The 18,132-nt window shown below is 40.0% G+C and overlaps 1 protein-coding gene across 1 annotated transcript; it reads left to right on the top strand.

The window, feature by feature from the left end:
- The first annotated feature begins 10,372 nt into the window (after window positions 1–10,372).
- On the top strand, window positions 10,373–11,807 carry LOC149823267 (transcription factor PCL1-like). The gene has a single exon (XM_090020004.1). The coding sequence runs from the start codon at window positions 10,784–10,786 to the stop codon at window positions 11,723–11,725; it is 942 nt and encodes a 313-aa protein (XP_089876130.1). The 5' UTR covers window positions 10,373–10,783; the 3' UTR covers window positions 11,726–11,807.
- The last annotated feature ends 6,325 nt before the right edge of the window (window positions 11,808–18,132 follow it).

Genomic DNA, 18,132 nt, shown 5'->3' with positions numbered 1-18,132 from the left:
GAAAATGATGCCACAGATCGAAAATAAACACCAACAGAAGATCAGAAAAAAAGATGACTTTTTTTGGTTTTCAAGTTCTTTGTACAAAGGCTTCCATGGGTTGCTAGAGCAGATTATAATGTTGCACGCTTCTGTTGTAAGTTGCAGCGTGAAGTGCATTTGGAGGTAAGGATGGAAGCCCTCATCCTGTTTGGACTGGGGATGGAGGTTAAAATCAAAACCCTTGCCAGGATAGAGGTGGGGATGAACTTACACTTTCCTCCGCTCTGCCTTGCTCCGCCCCCACTCAATCTCCGATCATTGTTAGTAAAATGCTAAAATACTTTTTAGGGATGACAGTGGACTGTGGGGAAACGAGACCCGCCTTGACTCACCCTCATTTGAACCAGAGATGGAGGACATGAAACAAGGATGAAGGTTGGGATGAAAGTCAAAATCAAAACCTGTATGAGAATGGAGGGCAGAATTTTGAGACTAGGTGGGGGTGGAGACCTTGTCTCCTACCCCGGTCCACTGTCATCTCTATTTGGAGGGCAGATCAGGTCATATTATAACTAATCATTGGTCAGATTCAATCCCCACCACTCATCTCACTTGGGAATTGTGAGCGTGGGGCCCACATGCATCTCCACCAAGTGAGATGTGCAGTGGGGATTGAATATAACCAATGAATTCTTTGTATACCAAGAAAAAAAGGACCTAAAATGGGCGTTTTTGGTTTTAGTTTCGCCGGATGTAAAATAGGGCCTGTATTTGCAGCATATGAATGTTGGTGAGCCTTTTTTTTTAGTTTTCTATCATTAATAATTTTATGGTTTTTTTTGTTTGAAGCAATTAAATGTCTATGAGCTCTCCTTTTTATAGTTTTCTATAATCAATCATTTTAAGATTAGCATTAAAAAAAATAAAGTGTTTATGTAAGAGCATTTGCTCCTTCAGACGTGGGTGCTTATGGGGCTTCTGCTTTGCCATATCATTGAGTATGTCTTATTCTCTTCTTCATTGCCTTCAGTTTTCATATTCTAACACAATCTAAATTTTTAACTATGTAATAAATATAGGGTTCTAATTATTCAATGTTTATCATATGAAATTTTCAAAAATTGATATTATCCAAAGAAAAAAAAGTTGACGTTTTTTGAATGTTTCTTATTTTGACAATAATGCAAATTTGTTGCAGCACCTTTTTCATGTTTTTCTTTATAGTTATTATTATTGTTATTATTTTTATGACAAGGAACCTTCCTAAGGACATGACAGGCTCATTCTTCTAGGAAGTAAACCTGGGTAATTATTTTCTTATATTTATATCTAACGATATTTTCTTGAGATTTTTCTTAAAAAACAATTTGTCTAATTAATGCAAGGTTCTCCTTTTTACCATTTTTGTTATTGTTTTTTTAATGAGAAACCCTAGTCAAGAATCAGGTCACTTAATGGGTTCACCCCTTGCAAGGTAAACCCAGCCAGGTGGGGTCATCGATGCTCAAGCTTTTATGGAGTCCACCAGTTAAAGGCACCCGCAAATCTGGTGAGAGCCGAACCTGAGATTAAGGGATCTGCACCTTCTTTCTAGGCCCACTGCCACTCGGGCAACCCGTTTTTTTTTTTTTTTAACATTGATCTTTGAGCACTATAACGTTATCCATCCGATGTCCTTACCATCCATCCAACCAACGGGTAGGATTAGCTCACATTCTCACATGAGGACAACTCTTAGACATTTAGATGCAACGGTTGGATGGTTAGAATGGTCGTAGGATCCCACAGTGTTGTGTCATAGAATAGAATCCTTTTTCATTGATTTTTAATTAGAAAGTATCAACCTATGAAGTGTGTTATGAAAGTAGATTTTTTAAGAACAGAAATCAACAGCTCCCTTACCTAGTGTTTAGGGATGGCAATGGACGGGGGCGTGGGACAAGGTCTCCACCCCCGCCCCATTTCAAAATCCGAACCTCCACTCCCGCCTCCATCCCCGTTTCATGTCCTCTATCCCCGGTTCAAACGGGGGCAAGGCGGGGCCCCATTTCCCCTTGGGCTATAGTCATCCCTTGAAGGATGGAGAATGGGGCGGGGCAAGGCGGGGATTGGGACGGGGACGGGGTGGGGTGGGGAAAAGTGTAAGTCCATCCCCGTATGGGGATATATTTTAGCCTTCATCCCCGCCTCCATCCCTGTTTCATGCCCGGTCCAAACGGGGTGAGGCGGGCGGGGCCCCATTGTTCCCATGTCCGGATCCCTAGGTTTGATTCCACTTCGAATCCCTTTTCGCTTTCGGTTTGATCCCTAGGTTGCTTCCGATTCAATTTTCGGTTCGATTTCAAGTCGTTTTGTGATTCCCGCTTCCTAAATTCTTATAACTGTTTCGCCTCCCACTTCCGCTTCCCAAATTGCATCCTGCTCCCACTTCCTCGATTGGCAAGCTTGGTCTATGCTGCAACAAAATGAGAGATTTAAAGATGTCACTAATAGGAACAATGTCGATTGGGTTAAGTGGAGACAAGCTAGTGGCGTGTTATTTGATAAAAGAGTACCTTACGATTGAAAGGACATTTCTATAAGATTGCTATAAGACTAACGTTATTATATGGAGATGAATGTTAGACGACTAGAAAGCGACAAGAAGACAAAGTGCATGTTGCAGAGATGCGTATGATAAGATGGATGTTTGGGGTTACAAGAAAAGATAAAATTAGAAATGAATATATTAGAACGCGCTTAGGAGTCCGACCAATCGGTTGGTTCTGCGCACACATGCATTCAGCTGTGATGCGCTGCTATACCGGATCTGAATGATTATGCATAGATGCTTAAGATCCGTTGATCAACACTATCTCACATGAATGATCGGTTAGATCTGCTCAGGCGAGCTAGAGCCTAGATGCTCCTGCAGCTAGCGCACAGATTGCGGATTGTGCTGCGGCAGGCTATGTCGCATCCGACTGCTGAGGCAGAAGCAGCTGGTGTGGCAGTATAGCAGATCGTCGTATTCCATGGCTCAAGATATGCTGCAGACATATTTAACTACTCCAGTGATCTCGTCCAAGCTGTAGATGAGAAGGTGGAAGAAGGAAGTAAAATTTCTTAATGAGGTTTGATCTCCTCAGTAAAAGCCCAATTCCCTAAACTCTAAACTAAAGCTTAATTCAAGACAAGCTTATTTCATTTCTGATCAAGATCTTCAAGATATCATATTTACAAGAGACTTGCACTATTTATAGAGGCTTACAACCCTTTGGCGCCAATTCATTTGGGCAGCTCACAATTCAATTCTCATCAGCGTCACTCTTTAATCCTTTGCTGACACTGCGCCAACCTCCACATTGTTTTCTTATGCGGCACACATGTGTGCTTTAGCGCTGCTGGCGCATGCGTGCTAAGGTGCAATCCTGATGCTGCAGTGATGGGTCGTGCTCATGTGTGGCTTGTGGCTGTTGGCTAGATGCCTGTAGTTGAGTCTGCAACACTAGGGCCACTCTCACCCTTCGTTTTGCTTTGGATGGGAAATTGCCTACGGTGGTTGCCCAGGGCACATTTAGAAGTGATAAAGATGTAGGAAAAGTGATGCAAAATGAAAAAAATTGCACATATTTTGCGATCCTTTCAAATGAGACAAACTTTTTTGTTGAGAGAGATTGTCTAAAAGGTATACTTTTTGATAGGAAACATTCCTCAACAAGAGGGTGGAAAAATGTTTTCTACCAAGAGAAAATTTATTTTACACTCCCCACCGCTCATCTAACCATCATCACCACCCACCATCCATCTTACCACCACCAACGACCATCCTCCTCATTTTTTCGCATTTTTTCACTTCGTTTTTCTCATGCTACACAAACAAGTGAAAAACTTTCTTTTTAGAAAACTTATATAAAAAACACTCCTAGGCAAAACTTTATTTTTTTATAAGAGATTTTCTCTCTCCCAATTGTGCCCAATTAGCAGACAAGCATGGAGGAATGTCACAGAAAGAACATTATGTTTTCAAAGCTGGTCAGTGAGCAAGTTCCAGCAGAAGAATGTCTATACTTACTGAAAGCTTACCTTTCAACCCATCTTTTGGAAGATATGGATGTTGAGGAATATGTGTAGTTTTGAGGGCAAATGGATAGATCCAACCAAAGTTGAGGAAGACACTCTTTTAGGTTTTATGGGAGCATATTATAGCCCCAAAAGGGTTTGACCTAGTGGGATGGGGCCTAGGCCGTTCAGCGGGCAGTCTAGGTTCAAATTTCATGGGCGTGACCCCTTGCGCAAGCTGAAGCGTGATGACTCGAGGCAAAGGGTAAGCTCACAAAATTTTATGCTGTCAGAACAACGACCGTAAGTACAACATGAAGAGCCAGCAGGACTAGGTCTATGATCTTGGGGGCGATTTCTCCACATAAGTATAAAAAAGAAAAGCATGTTATGAAGATTGTGCACAACTCTAACAATCAGATTGTGGTGAGATGGAAAGGCTATAATTTTAGGCTCCCCTTAGACATGGCTGGGGGTGGGAAAAGGTGTAAAGGGAATGGGATCTTGTGGGGGCACAGTAAGTGACAAAAGTTAAAAAAGGCAGAATCTTGGCAGCCAAAAACTCGTAAAAAATACATTTTTTTTGTAAATCTCCATTTGTTAGGCAAAATATCAATAATAAAAATAATTTTAAAATATAAAAATTAAAATTGTATAAAAAATATAAACAGGAATCTAGCAAAGTTGGCTAGAACAGGGATCCAAAAATTCTGAGAGGACTATTCCCGTGACTTAAGGATCGCAGTAGACCGGTGGCAGGGCAGGGGACAAGATCTCCACCCCCGCCCCGTCTTAAAATTCTGCCCTCAATGCCTGCTTCTATCTCTGCACGGGTTTTGATTTTAACCTCCATCCCCGCCTTCATCCCCGATTTACACGGGACAAGGCGAGACGGTGCCCCATTTCTCCCCTGTCCACTGCCATTCCTAAAAGCATTTTATTTATTTTACTAACGGTGATCGAGGATGATGCGGGGCAGGAGAAAGCGTAAGTCCATCCCTGCATGGGTTTTGATTTTAACCTTCATCCCCGTTTCATGTCTTCCATCCCTAGTCCAAACGGGGTGAGGCGGGGCAGAGCTCCGTTTCCTCCGGGTCCACTGTCATCCCTACCTTTGACTGGCGCCCAACTCCTTAATTTTGCTTTCTTGACGTTTATTCCTTTATCAAACCTCAGCTTGCCTATCCAAAAAAAAAAATCAACAGTCCCCAATACAATAGAATTGGAAAAATCATGTTGGTACATGGAAACCACTCGACCCAAAGTGTGTTTGCTAATAAATGAATTGTTTCGAGCATATGTGAGGCTAAATTGCACACAAAATTGAGTGTTAGTTTGCCCAAAAGAGAATAGACTTTACATTAATGCAGCATAGTTGTATGGTGGGCATGCAACAACCAGCTATACATCTTGGCAGTTTTCGAAATAGGTGTGTCCATCTCGAGAAATGTTGAGATAAATGGTTAGCAGTAGTAGAGCTGCATGGTAAGCATGCTACACCATTGCATAAAAAAGGCCTTGAAATATTTAGTGTATCGGTTGGGGGGCACTGATATGAACACTGACATATACAGACATTATTTTAATATTGTTTTCAATAAAAACAACATATCAAAATGTCAACTGCTGAGTAAGGATGACAGTGGGGCGGGGCGGGGGACAAGGCCTCCACCCCCGCCCCGCCTTAAGATTAGAACCTCCATCCCTGGTGGGGATGGATTTTAACCTCCACCCCCGCCTTCATCCTCGTTTCATGTCCTCCATTCCCGGTTCAAACGGGGATGAGGTGGGGTGGGGCGGGGAAAAGGGTACGTCCATCCCCGCCTCCATCCCCGAACAGGGATGGATTTTAACCTTCATCCCCGCCTCCATCCCCGTTTCATACCCTTCATCCCTGGTTCAAACGGGGCGGGCCCCGCTTTCCCCCGGTCCACTGCCATCCCTACTGCTGAGTTCGCATGGTCGGTGATGTTTAAATAACAAATAATAAAAATTTAGTGACAACTATCCAGTTTAAATATGTAAAATTGGTAACAAAGTTTCAAATCACACACCTAACTTTTGTCTTCTGAACCCATTGTAAGTCAGAGGTGGACAAGGGGCCAGACGGCCTGCGGGCTCGGCCCTAATCGGGCTTTTGGCTAGGCCATGTCAAGCCCCAACTGGGCTAACATGGGCTGGACCGCTGGCTCGACTCGATCAGTGCACGTGTGTGTATATATATATAATAAACCCAACCCGGCTCGATTAGGCCCACGGTCCTAATGGTTGCGCCAGCCTGAATCAGGCTTTGACCAGGCTGGTCCGGATTGTTGCCCACCCGAATATTGCAAGGAAAAAGATCCCTTTACGCTAAAAAAAGTGCAAATTTTTAATCAATCATCATTCTTTTATTATCACTTATCAGAGCCTGTCAAATCCCTAATATTAGGTCACAAAAAGTACATACTTTTACAATTACAGAGCCATTGGTGAAATTATGGCATTGCTTAATAAAGAAAGCATTGTTACCAAGCATAGTGACAAATATTGCAAGATTTATGAAAATCTCGCAATAATATTGCGAGAAATTGCCTGAAAGTTTAAAACAGAAATTTCTCGCCAGATTTTCAAAATATCACGAGATTTACGAAAAAACATAAATATCATAATTTAAACATAATATGTACGTTTTAAATGGCTATTTATCATGAAAACCCGTGTTTTATTTTTAAAATAATTTTTATTAATATTTTCTTATAAAAATTAATTTATAAAATTTAAATTTATTTTTTAATGCCGAAATTTTGCCCAAAAAATGCGAGATTTATGAAAAGTTTCAAATTATCACGGGTTTTTGAAAAATGATATTTTTGCAGTTTTTTAAACTTTTGTCACTTGTGTTACCAAGGCAAGCCTTTTGCCCTAAGCCTTGTACGGAAAACAGATTTTGAGGAGAGTTTAGGGAGTGCTTGCCACGTGTCCAAGCTTTTACAGCTAGGGAAACACAGAGAAAAGAGGGGCATTGTCTCTCCATTTTGCCTTTCCAAAATGCAACAAAAAAAAAAGAGAGAAGAGGAGGAAAGAAAGCCGCTCCCTGGAAACAGACTCTTTCGCCCTCCCTAATTTAGTGAGAGAGTTTTCAGTCGCAGATCACCCATCAAAAACCCTAGGAATACCCCAAAAAACAAAAAAGGCGACGATCGGAGAAACCGATGATCGTTGAAAGATGACGTTTTGAGAGGAGGGGGACTCACTAGAGCGTGTCGGGAGGGTCGATGATGGTAACACTCCACTCGAAGATGTTGGAGTCGTCGACCAAGCCGACGGAGAAGCCATCGACAGGGTTCCTGTAGATATCTGAAAGACAAGGCAAAAAAAGAATCTTTAATTTTACTGACCATCGATCCCTCAATCCCTAATTTTTTAAAATGTCAAGACTCTTGACTCAGTCGAGTTGCAATAAACTCGGGGTGGGGCACCGAGTCTAGTTGACTCGAACGATTCCCGAGTCGACTCGGTTTCTAGTTCTGGGGTGGGTGACCGCCCACCCATGCCCACCCCTGGCTCTGCCACTTATATATATATATATATATGTGTGTGTGTGTGTGTGTGTGTTTATATTTAGTTAATGAGTATGTATGAGCTGAGCTGAGCCGAGCCTAACACGTTATTCATGTTCAGTTTGTCGAGCCTATTTCATGAGTTATATCGAGTTGTTTACAAGCTGAGTTATAAGTGGCTCATCTCGTTTTCGAGCCCAACCTTTGGGGTTCCAACAGGTCGGATTCGGGCTGGATCCTGCCAGATTTGAATATGAATCTGAAATGCAAACAACAGATTTGAATTTTGATCCATATCCGAATCAGACCCAAATCTGAAATACATGTGATAATATTGGATCCTTAAAAAATAGAACAAAACAAGCTATTTACATCTAAAAAAAATGTATTTGGTCAGAATTTGATTCAGATCAACTCTAGATCTGACTTAAAATGCTGATCCAAAACCAACCTGAATCCTAAAAGCCATTTGATTGAACAGAACTGAACCTAATTTGAAATTTACTTAAAAGATTAATATTGGAAAAACATATCCGACTCGGATCAGATTTTTGACCGTATCGGATCCGTTTGCAGCCCTACCTACCTTACAGTAAATAACGTGTTTGAATTGTCGAAATATCAGACAGCCAATAATGCGTTTGAACTGGCAAAAAAAAAATTTCGGATCAGAGAATCTAAACTACCATCTAACTCCAAATCCAACTATATCAAAATTGTCACTATCTAACTTATTTACTATTTACAGAAAACAACCTGGCATTTTACTTATTTCATTAGCTGCCTATTTATTTTTTTTATTTATATTTCAAAAACATGCTCAATCTTAAAATCGTTTGTGGAACCTTTCTTATTAATCAAATTAACCAAAACGCTCTCGTTGTTGATTTGTCTAGAAGAAGATTGTAAGATGACATAGCGGTGAGTTGCTTTATAAGAAATAGGCAAAAAATGTTATTTTATAACTCAGTAGTTTAAAATATGTTCACTACAATTGTTTGTATGTGAAAACCACTTAGCAAATGTATTTACTTTTTTTTTTTAGTCAAACCAACCCTACGAATTTAGGGGTGTCAACGGTCGGGTTTGGTTCAGACGCAGGTGAAATCAGACTTAGACCAGATTTTTTGATATAGTATCGGGTCCAGATCTGGGTCTAATGAGGTCTATTATAAGAGAAACCATGCTCAAACCCGATAAGAACTACATGAACCAGACCCGGTAAAATAATATTTTTTTATCATTTTTACATTGAAAAATTGTAGGTCTTAATTAAAACTCGGGCCGGGCCCGGGTCTGGTATAAAATTTCACAAACTATACCCGAGTCCATGTATTAATCAGACCTTTGGGTCCGGACCCAAGTCTTAATCGGGTCTTCTTATTTATCACCATACCCAGACCTTATAGGGACCGGTAAACCCGACCCGTTGATACCCCTACTACCCCCTACTACGGATGTGATCTAAATACTCTAATTAACATTCAGATTGTTTCTTATCGGAGCAGTTTTGATGATTGAAACATCAATGACTGTAAATGCAGCAAATTTTTTCAAGTTGAAAAAATGTGTTTTTCATGTAAAAAACATGATTTAATAGTCTATTTCAGAGGTGGGCCAAGTAAGGCAGGATGATCATGGGGCTCCACCCGGGGTTTTCTCGCTTGGGCGAGGGTTCCTTATTATAAAAAAAATTGGTTCTTGCTAAATCAACCATGCCGAACATATCTGTGACATCAGATTAAGCCAAAACAACTTTCATTATCATGTTTTTTTGAAAGGCAGACCCCTACCAGTTATCCCAACACAAGGTGACTTGCACTTGCTGCTCCTACCAGACAACCTGGTACAACTTGCATGATTATGTATGTATGTATATATATAGGAAAATGGGTTTGTGCTAAACCCATCTGGTGTTAAACCACATGCTAAATGGTAAATGGGTTCGTGATTTTTTTGGTGCTTTTTATGCAGTTTCGGCCCCATAAATATGTTGGGCATGGTTGATTTACTTACTAAGAATCCACACCTGGATCATGTGTTTTTTATGAAAAAATGATGATTGGAGCCTCGAAAATTTATAAAGATTTTGGACTTTGAACTTTATAAAAACCCACTTATGTGTTGAAATCAAACGCTTCAAGAGTTGATCCTTATAAAATCAAGTACTAGATCACAACTGTATGGTCATAATTTAAAAATAAAATAAAAAAGCCTGGTAAACCTATTTAGCACACGGTTTACTATATATGTGTGTGTTTTATGTATTTGAATTGCATTCAAATAAAATTGTCGGTTAAATGTAATTATCTAAATGAGGGGCATCGTTTTACAAATTTGTTAAACTAGGTGGCATTATTTAAATTATTTTTCCTTATTAGTTTTTACAGGGTGGTCCAATATGAAATTCTCCATCAAACAAGGGGTTGAACTGAATAAAAAAGTAAATAATTAAAAAATGAACAAGCGAATCAGATACGAGATCTGCAAATTAAAGTACAAACTTTCTAAACCACTGCACTGCTGCAATTTGGGCAAAAGGCCTTTTTTTTCTTATTAGTTTTCACAGGGTGGTCCCATGTGAAACTCTTCATCAAACTACGGGTTGAATTGAAAAAAAATAAAAATAAAAAAATAAAAAGCAAATCAGATATTTTCGGGCAAGGCCCCACGCAGACACTTGGATCAGGGTGCGTGGCGAAGTGGGCACTTTGCCGTCGGGAGCCAAACACAATCTAGAATCCACCCTTTGAGATATTTCCCGCACCCCACCAAAGTATCAGTCCTCTCCCTTCTCTTGTTTCTAAACTCTTAGCCTGATTTTCCTATGATTATCAAATGAAAATTGGGTAACGATCATACGGTTTTCTCTGTTCAAGAATTGGAAGGAAACCATCTTTATTTTTCTTTTTAATCTAACTTCTGTGGCGAATCTGAGGTATGTATAGGAGTTTCTCTATTCATGGTTTTCTGTTGTTTTCTTGATCATGGTTTTTTGTATTCTTATGATTTGATTCGAGGAAGAGAGAATTCTGTTCGTTCTACGAATTTGGTAGATGGGTTTTGAGCAAGACAGGAAAGGAGTTGCGTAATTGATCAGATTAGGTGAAACTGGGATGTTTCCATCATGTTGGTAGGTTTTATATGAGAAGAGGAGAGTCTTAGTTCCTGAATTTTGGTTGGTATTGGATAGAATTTGGCCGTTGGTGGTGGGCAGAATGGGGGGAAGCGACGATATGGATTTTGACGAGTCGGAGGAGAGGGCGGCGGAGTGGGAGGAGGGGTTGCCAAGCGTGGAGGATTTGACGCCTCTTTCGCAGCCGTTGATCCCGCCGTTGCTTGCTTCGGCGTTTAGCATCACGCCGGAGCCTTGCTGGAGCATGGTCGATGTGAACAGCGCTTCGCAGAGTACGATGGCGAAGCTTCGGCGACAGACTGGGATAGGAGCGCTTGAACACAATTGGAAAACACTTCCGTCGTCCTCGATGCGTGATGGTTCTTTTGTTCTTGAAGGGGAGGATGGTGGGAATGGCGGTGACCACTGTTCTTCCAGAGAGGATAAGGCAGGCAGGAAAGGGCGGAGGTTTTCGGATTGGGATGCGGAAGAAGCAGAATCCGGCTTGAGGCCTGAGAATTGGAATGACGATCAGTCGGCACGGGCGCTGAAGAGGCCACGGTTGGTGTGGACTCCGCAGCTGCACAAGCGATTTGTCGATGTCGTCGGTCATTTGGGTATCAAGAATGCCGTGCCGAAGACAATTATGCAATTGATGAATGTGGAAGGGCTCACAAGAGAGAACGTAGCTAGCCATCTTCAGAAGTACCGGTTGTATCTCAAGAGAATGCAGGGCTTGTCCAACGAAGGGCCGTCCTCTTCAGATCAGCTCTTCTCTTCTGCCTCTGTGCCAAACGGTATTGCCGGCTCATCTGTGATGGCTGGTCACCGCGAAGAGTCGTCTGGGCATTTGCCTATACCGATGCCTTATGTCACACCTTTCGTCCCGATGCCTGTCGTTGGGGTAGCACATGGACATGGCCCTCTGGCAATGCCTATCGTCTCTCCTGATGTGTATAATGGGTTTGAGACGCATCCCTATACTGCGAATGGCGGCAACTTTGTTCCACAGAGAATGTCATCTGTGGAGCAGCATAGAGATTGACCGTTTAGCAAGTTCGAGTCAGTTATGCCATATCCTCATGTTACTCCTAACAATAAATGAAGAGAATATTTAGCTTTTTTTTCTTACTACATATCCAATTCTTGTTGCAATTCTTCCTAAGATTCTTGGTGCGACTTTCATTGATAAGATGTAAGTTAAAGAGTAATTTTTTAACATTAATATTGATTCTTTGTAATGCTTAGGTTTTGCATGGGAAAAATATTCATCTCAAATGCCCTACACATCCCAAGTGAATGCTTGTCTATCATGGTTTATTGTTACTTCATTGTTTATCTCCTTGAAAGGAAAAAGATTTTCAGGAATTCTTGGATGCTGACTATTTTTAAGGATTTATGTCCATGCTTCTCATCTAATGTTGCCGTAGAATCATCTGCTTTATTCAAAATAGTTTTGTATGTGTGTGTATGGTGCAGGACCCTGTCACGTTCTGGTGCTCAAGTAACACCTTTAATTTGTCTGTTGAGGCAGCAATGGCTTTTTATATTGTAAAAATTGGCAGAAACCTGGGTCCTTTCTGGAGATATACTTGTGGTCAATGCTGGCTTGGTAAACTTCTCCTTTTTGGAAGATTCCTACTTATGAAGTGGTATGTCATAAGAATGACTACTTCATTCCCTCGCACTTCTCATTCTTTATCTTTTGTGATGGTTATAATAAACACATTTGCATGGATAAGTCCTCTTGTTATTGCTGAGATGGATCATTATGCATTTAGGCCTCGTTTGTTCCATTCCCATGTAAAGAAAATGCTTTACATGGGTATGGGCACAGATTTTAAAAAAATCCTGCCAGTTCATAAGGGGGGAGGTATGAATGGATTTGCACATAAAAAGTGACAGGTGGTGGAAAAAACTTAGGCCCACTTGTGCCAACATGACACTTTTTCACCATGATGATTTGATGTTTGTTTCATTCATGGTGGGAAAGGATTACATCAGGGTTGTCAGCTCAACACTTTCCCATGTAAGTTGCATGAAACAAAAGAGGCCTTACTGTTACAAGTAGGCCCAAGTGGCAGTCTTGCATTCAATGCGATTACATTTCTAACACAGTTGTGGCAGTCTTGCACTCAATGTGGTTACATTTCTAACACAGTTGCATCGGATAATGAGTTACTTGGGCGTTTGCATATGAAGCAGCAAATTAAGGACCATTGATGTTTGTTTAGCTGCACTAACAGAATGGACCCATCATGAATCTCTATTAGTCTACCAATCAATTCTTGTAGCACCACTGTGAAGAAAACAAAAGTATCCTCTCGTAAAATTGGGCCTGGAAATTTTCACAATAATAAATGTTGAACAGATTTGTTAATGAGGTCAAAAGTATGTCTGGCTGCTCATATCACACCTCAACTCAAAATATCTTAGTATAGATGGCCAAGAGTTGCTCAAGACAAAGATATGATGAACAACAATATTTGTGCGCCAGTTGGAGAGTGGGGAAAAGTGATTTATGGAGGTTTGCACATGTTTGTGTGTATGAGTGGCGGGAAAGAGATAAAATAAAGCCAATACAAAGAAGTGATTGAACTGGATCCTGTGTGGGTACCTAAAAGATAGGAGCGATTTGAACTTATTGTTAATAAACATCACAATCATGCAACTGGATACTCTGGAATCCATAAATAAAGACAACAGAATGTGTTTGTTCAGATCAATTGGTTGGAGCCTGGCAAAGAAGTCAGTATTGTAGTAATCCCCAAAACAGAAGTGTACTTGAATAGGATGTGATAAAAGAAACCTTAGTTTCCTCCTCAACACAAAAGAATCCTTAATATAATAGATGCATGGCATCGGTTAATTTCTGCACCCTATTTCATTGGGGATACGAGTGAAGATGTTGCAGAAGTTATGAGTGCTGAGTCACTTAACTAAATTGAGATTGGCTGGAGCAGCGAATTGCTCATTTCAAGAACAAGTTGAGAGTATGTTAATCCCTGTGGATAATTGAATTCCCGAATTAACTCATGCTCTAGGCAAGGATCCGTGACTGCACTATCTGTAACTGTCAGAACTTGTGCGCACCACCAGATCCTGAATTTGACAAGCCATGGACAGTGTTCTTTTTTGTTCTCATCTGTTTACTCATCATTCGCGATTTTTTTGTTGTGAGGTAACCGGTTCCATGTGGAAGTCAGAACTGTTAAATATTTCCACATTTCAAAATCTATAGGCATTGCATAAGATACTTTATTTGCATGGAGCATGGACCGTTTTATTTTAAGATCATGCTTCTGATATATTATTTAATTTGCAACCACAGTAGTGCAGTGATATCAGGTGAACAAAAGAAAGAAGATGAATCTGTTCCAGACTTGTGAGTTGCAAAAGGGACAGATAAGCCTCTATAGATAATACCAGATTTGATGAAAGTTGATTATGGTTTTGGTGATTCATGCTGATTCTCATTCTATGTCACATAGGTGCGGGTGTGCGGGGAGGGTATATATATATAAATTTTAAAAGTTTCAAGTTAACACTGTGTATGTATGTGCATTTATATATATAATATAGATAAAACTGGACTTGGTTAGGGTTAACTGATTCTACTTTTGGACAGAAATGGACATCGGTGTGGTTGACTTCACTGACACAAAGGAAGCCGTGTCTAAGTGTCGCACGGTCATGGGTGCGGGTGCGGGTGCAGGTGCGGTTCCTTGTTATAAGAGTATGTGTTATATGGCTCTCATTGTAAAGCTATCTAAATGCTAGTCACCACCCAAGGAGAAAAATGCTCATGGTGGTCCTTGTATATTCTAGGAATTCAATTTTCAACTTTCCTCCATTTTGCTCCAAATTAAGTGGCGAAGAAAATCCCTATCCTTGAATCTTCTGTCTATTTTAGGGAGACTCTCAGCTAATATCTGATTTAATGATTCATTTCTGGAATTATAATTGTTTCACTGGATATTCTTGCTCTATCGTATTTGGAGTTGCCACGTGCTCAATGCTTCTGTACCTTTTTTGTGACAGAACACAGTGGAAGATATCTAGCTGTTCATATCTTATTTCTTACCAACAGGAATAAAATGATCTTCCTTCTGTTGATGCAAAATTCCATAAAGTATTGCTCTATCTGGAAAATCATTTCATCATTTCTGCTCACCCTGTCCGTCAAGGACCATAAGAAGTGTTTCTGTGGACAAATTATTGGTGCATGCAGGCAAGATGTGTATCTGTCACTCTTTGAAAATGAAAAAAATGCAAGTTCTGTAAAAGAAGGAAATTATTGGTTATTGGTGCATGCAGGCAAGATGTGTATCTGTCGTTCTTTGAAAATGAAAAAGTTTCAAGTTCTGTAAAATAAAGAAATTCTTGGTCTCAGAGATACCATGTGGTTTAGTTGTTCTATTACTGCAGATCTTACATGGAGAAGGTTGCAATATTCAAGATGTGCTACGTGTGTCTTGTTTTGGGTGCATGGCTTCATGCTAAATACTTGTGGCTCTCCGTGATTATCTAGTCAGCTATTAGAGTGATGGATTAGATACACTGAGATTACGTGGTTACTTCTGTTGTTGGGAACATGCACGTGAGATTTATCACGGGTGGAAGTTTTGAATAAAGGTGTCATGTTGATTAAACTATTAGGATTAATGTTAGAAATATTAGCATTTACCTCCACAACTTCAACATTCACCACCTGAGCATTTTAAGCTGGCAATACCGGTTCTCAGCTCCCTGCCTACTAGATTGGTAAACCTGTTAGTTGGTACTGCAGAAGTGTGGTAATGCTACTGCTGTTTGAAAGTGGACTCACGCCCAGAGTGAGATCAGATGTGTAATGAATCTGGTAGTTCGTATAGAGATTTGTGAGATCTTTTACAAGTTCTTTGTTTCAGGTGGTTTTGTGGCTTTACTTATGATTTTCTTCATAGTTTGGTGTTAAAGTTCATGCCATTAGTCTAAGAGTGAAGCAGTGCAAGCACTGGCCGCTTTAAGAAATCTAGATGTTTGGACTTGCTAATTATTGTTCTATTTGATTAACCAACATTTTTTAATTCAGTTTCTCCAATTGGCTAGTTCATTTTTTTTCCTCGGAGAGAAATGTATCCAAGGGCATCATATGTCTCAAGTCCTGTTTCTGCTGCTCAGACATGGCATGAGCTTGTCAGTATCCTGCAAATTCGTAGATTGCTATTTCATTGTTCCTCCAATGCTTGAAAAGTTCTGCTACAGAAACCATCAGTGTGTGCATCAGATCCTCTGGTGTCTTATGATCTATTACCTGAAAAATGTATTTGAATTGAGGGGGTATATAAGTAGGAGAGTTGGGATCAACTATAAAAGCTCACCCTGTTTTCTACCTACTATGGAGTGGCTTTGCAATTCAACAGTCATGCTTGCACGATCTTGAAGTATTTTCATCATTTCTTTCACTCGGATTCAATTCGGGTCTACATAGATATGATACTTGCTCCAACCCCATGTCTAGAATTTTTAGCCCAACTTCAGACTCATGGTTCTTTAGGTTGGTACTTGGTATTGCCAATTGTTTGTAACCAATATTTGGGCTTCTTTTAGGTCTAGTCATCTGTGGACCAAGTTGGGATGTTGGGGATTGCTTCACTGATTTAAAAGCCTCGGTCCCTGCAAGCAAGATCAATCTTCTGGCGTTCTTCATTTCTGATCAACAGGAACAGAAATCAGTTACCAGAAAAGAGGGAGAAAATTCAAACACGTAAATGGCATTTTCATATAAATTTAAATGTCAATTTCAGAAATAGGAGAATGTAAAGGTAAACCAAGAAGCATCAATTGTATGCTTTGGAGATTCCACCGAGAGAGAATAATTGTTAAATCCTTGTTTTAGATTCCCTCAGATAGAGAAACAATTGTTAAATCCTTCTCTGAAAAGGAATACGATTCATTTTAGAAATCTCGAGCCTATGTCACAAAGACACGTGGACACAAGGATGCATGATGCGGGTTCAACTTGCAAGTTCCAATTTTTTTGGAAAATATGACATGTGGGCACAAAACTTTTTAATTTTGTAAACAATAAAACTATTTTTTTTTTTGACATTTTAATGTTAAAAGTGCATTTTATTGAAATGAAGCTTTTAAATGTAAAAAATAAAATAATATTAAAATATTGTCCATATGTCCATGTTGTCCGAGCATGTTCACTCGTGTCACCAGTGTGTCCTTGTGACAGCCTCCTGCTAGTTATTGCCAAACAAGAGAATTCCCCCCAATACCCTTCCATATCAATTTCTTACTGAATTCCTTCCAAATTATATCCGTTGATTCCTGTCAAATACCACCTCCTAAAAAGTCTCTTAAATTGTTTCCATCAATTTCCTCTCAAATAACATCTCCAAACATAATTAAGCTGACCAAAATCAAATACAACTCAAAAGGTGAGGTGGTGACCAGTCTTTTCCTTTCCACAGAGAATCGTGCTTCTTTTTTAAACAATAAAGAGGGTGGTAAGTGCGAATAAATACCAAGAAAATCCCATTTGTAACATCTTCCAAGTTAGGCATGACGTAAACTTCTATCTGAAGCAGTCAAATCGAGTACTCCATGAAGATTGACTAGATCTCTAATAAAGAGTTTGGCTAACTGGTCACAAGTGTGAGTCGTCTTACAAGGTAAGAAGTGAGCTGACTTAGTTAGTCTATTTATAAATTTTCATACTGATTTCATTTCATTTCTGTTCTTTGAAAGCCTAAGACAAAGTCTATAGTAACATCCGTTCATTTTTACTCAAGTATAAGAAGTGGTTGTAGTAGTCCTCTGGGTCGGTGCTCTATCTTCACTTTTTGGTATAACATACACTTGCTTATAAACTTAACAATGTCTCTCTTCATTCCACTCTAAAAAAATATATCCTTTAAATCTTGATACATTTTGGTACCGTCAAGGTCAATGATATATTTTAAGTGATGTGCCTCATCAAATAACTGATTCCTGAGCTAATCATCCTTAGGAATGCATACTCTATAACAAAACATGAGAAGACCCTAATTATAAACCTTGAAGTCCGACTCCTCGCCTTCAAAAATTCTCTTTCTAACTTTGGTCGCCTATGGGTTTAAGAGTTGCTTTTCCACTACAAGAAAATCGTGGATTAGCGACGGCCTATATCCATCGCTAAACTGTTTAGCGATGGATAGAGGCCATCATGAATTTTTGCTCGCTAATTAGCGGAAAAACTTATCTGTCATTAATTTCGTCGCTAATTTACGACAGACATTATCCATCTCTAATATGTCACTAAATTTTAAAAAAAAATAAAAAAAAATTGATCCCTGTCGGGCGGTATTCAGGCAGCAATAAGCCGGACTTATACCGCACCCGGCAGGCATTGCACAGAACGATCGCTCTGCCTCGTCGCTGAACTTGTATCGTCCTCCGTGAACCGGTGCTCTCCGGCAT

Source organism: Nuphar pumila, chromosome 10 (genome assembly GCF_984573655.1).
Source record: "Nuphar pumila chromosome 10, dmNupPumi1.hap1.1, whole genome shotgun sequence".
Classification (NCBI taxonomy): domain Eukaryota; kingdom Viridiplantae; phylum Streptophyta; class Magnoliopsida; order Nymphaeales; family Nymphaeaceae; genus Nuphar; species Nuphar pumila.
The sequence above is the reverse complement of the archived record's forward strand: the minus strand, read 5'-3'. Positions and strand labels throughout refer to the sequence as shown.

What these genes read in the sequence shown, in the direction of transcription:
- LOC149823267 (XM_090020004.1), top strand. Translation starts at nt 10,784, where the DNA reads ATGGGGGGAAGCGACGATATGGATTTTGACGAGTCGGAGGAGAGGGCG.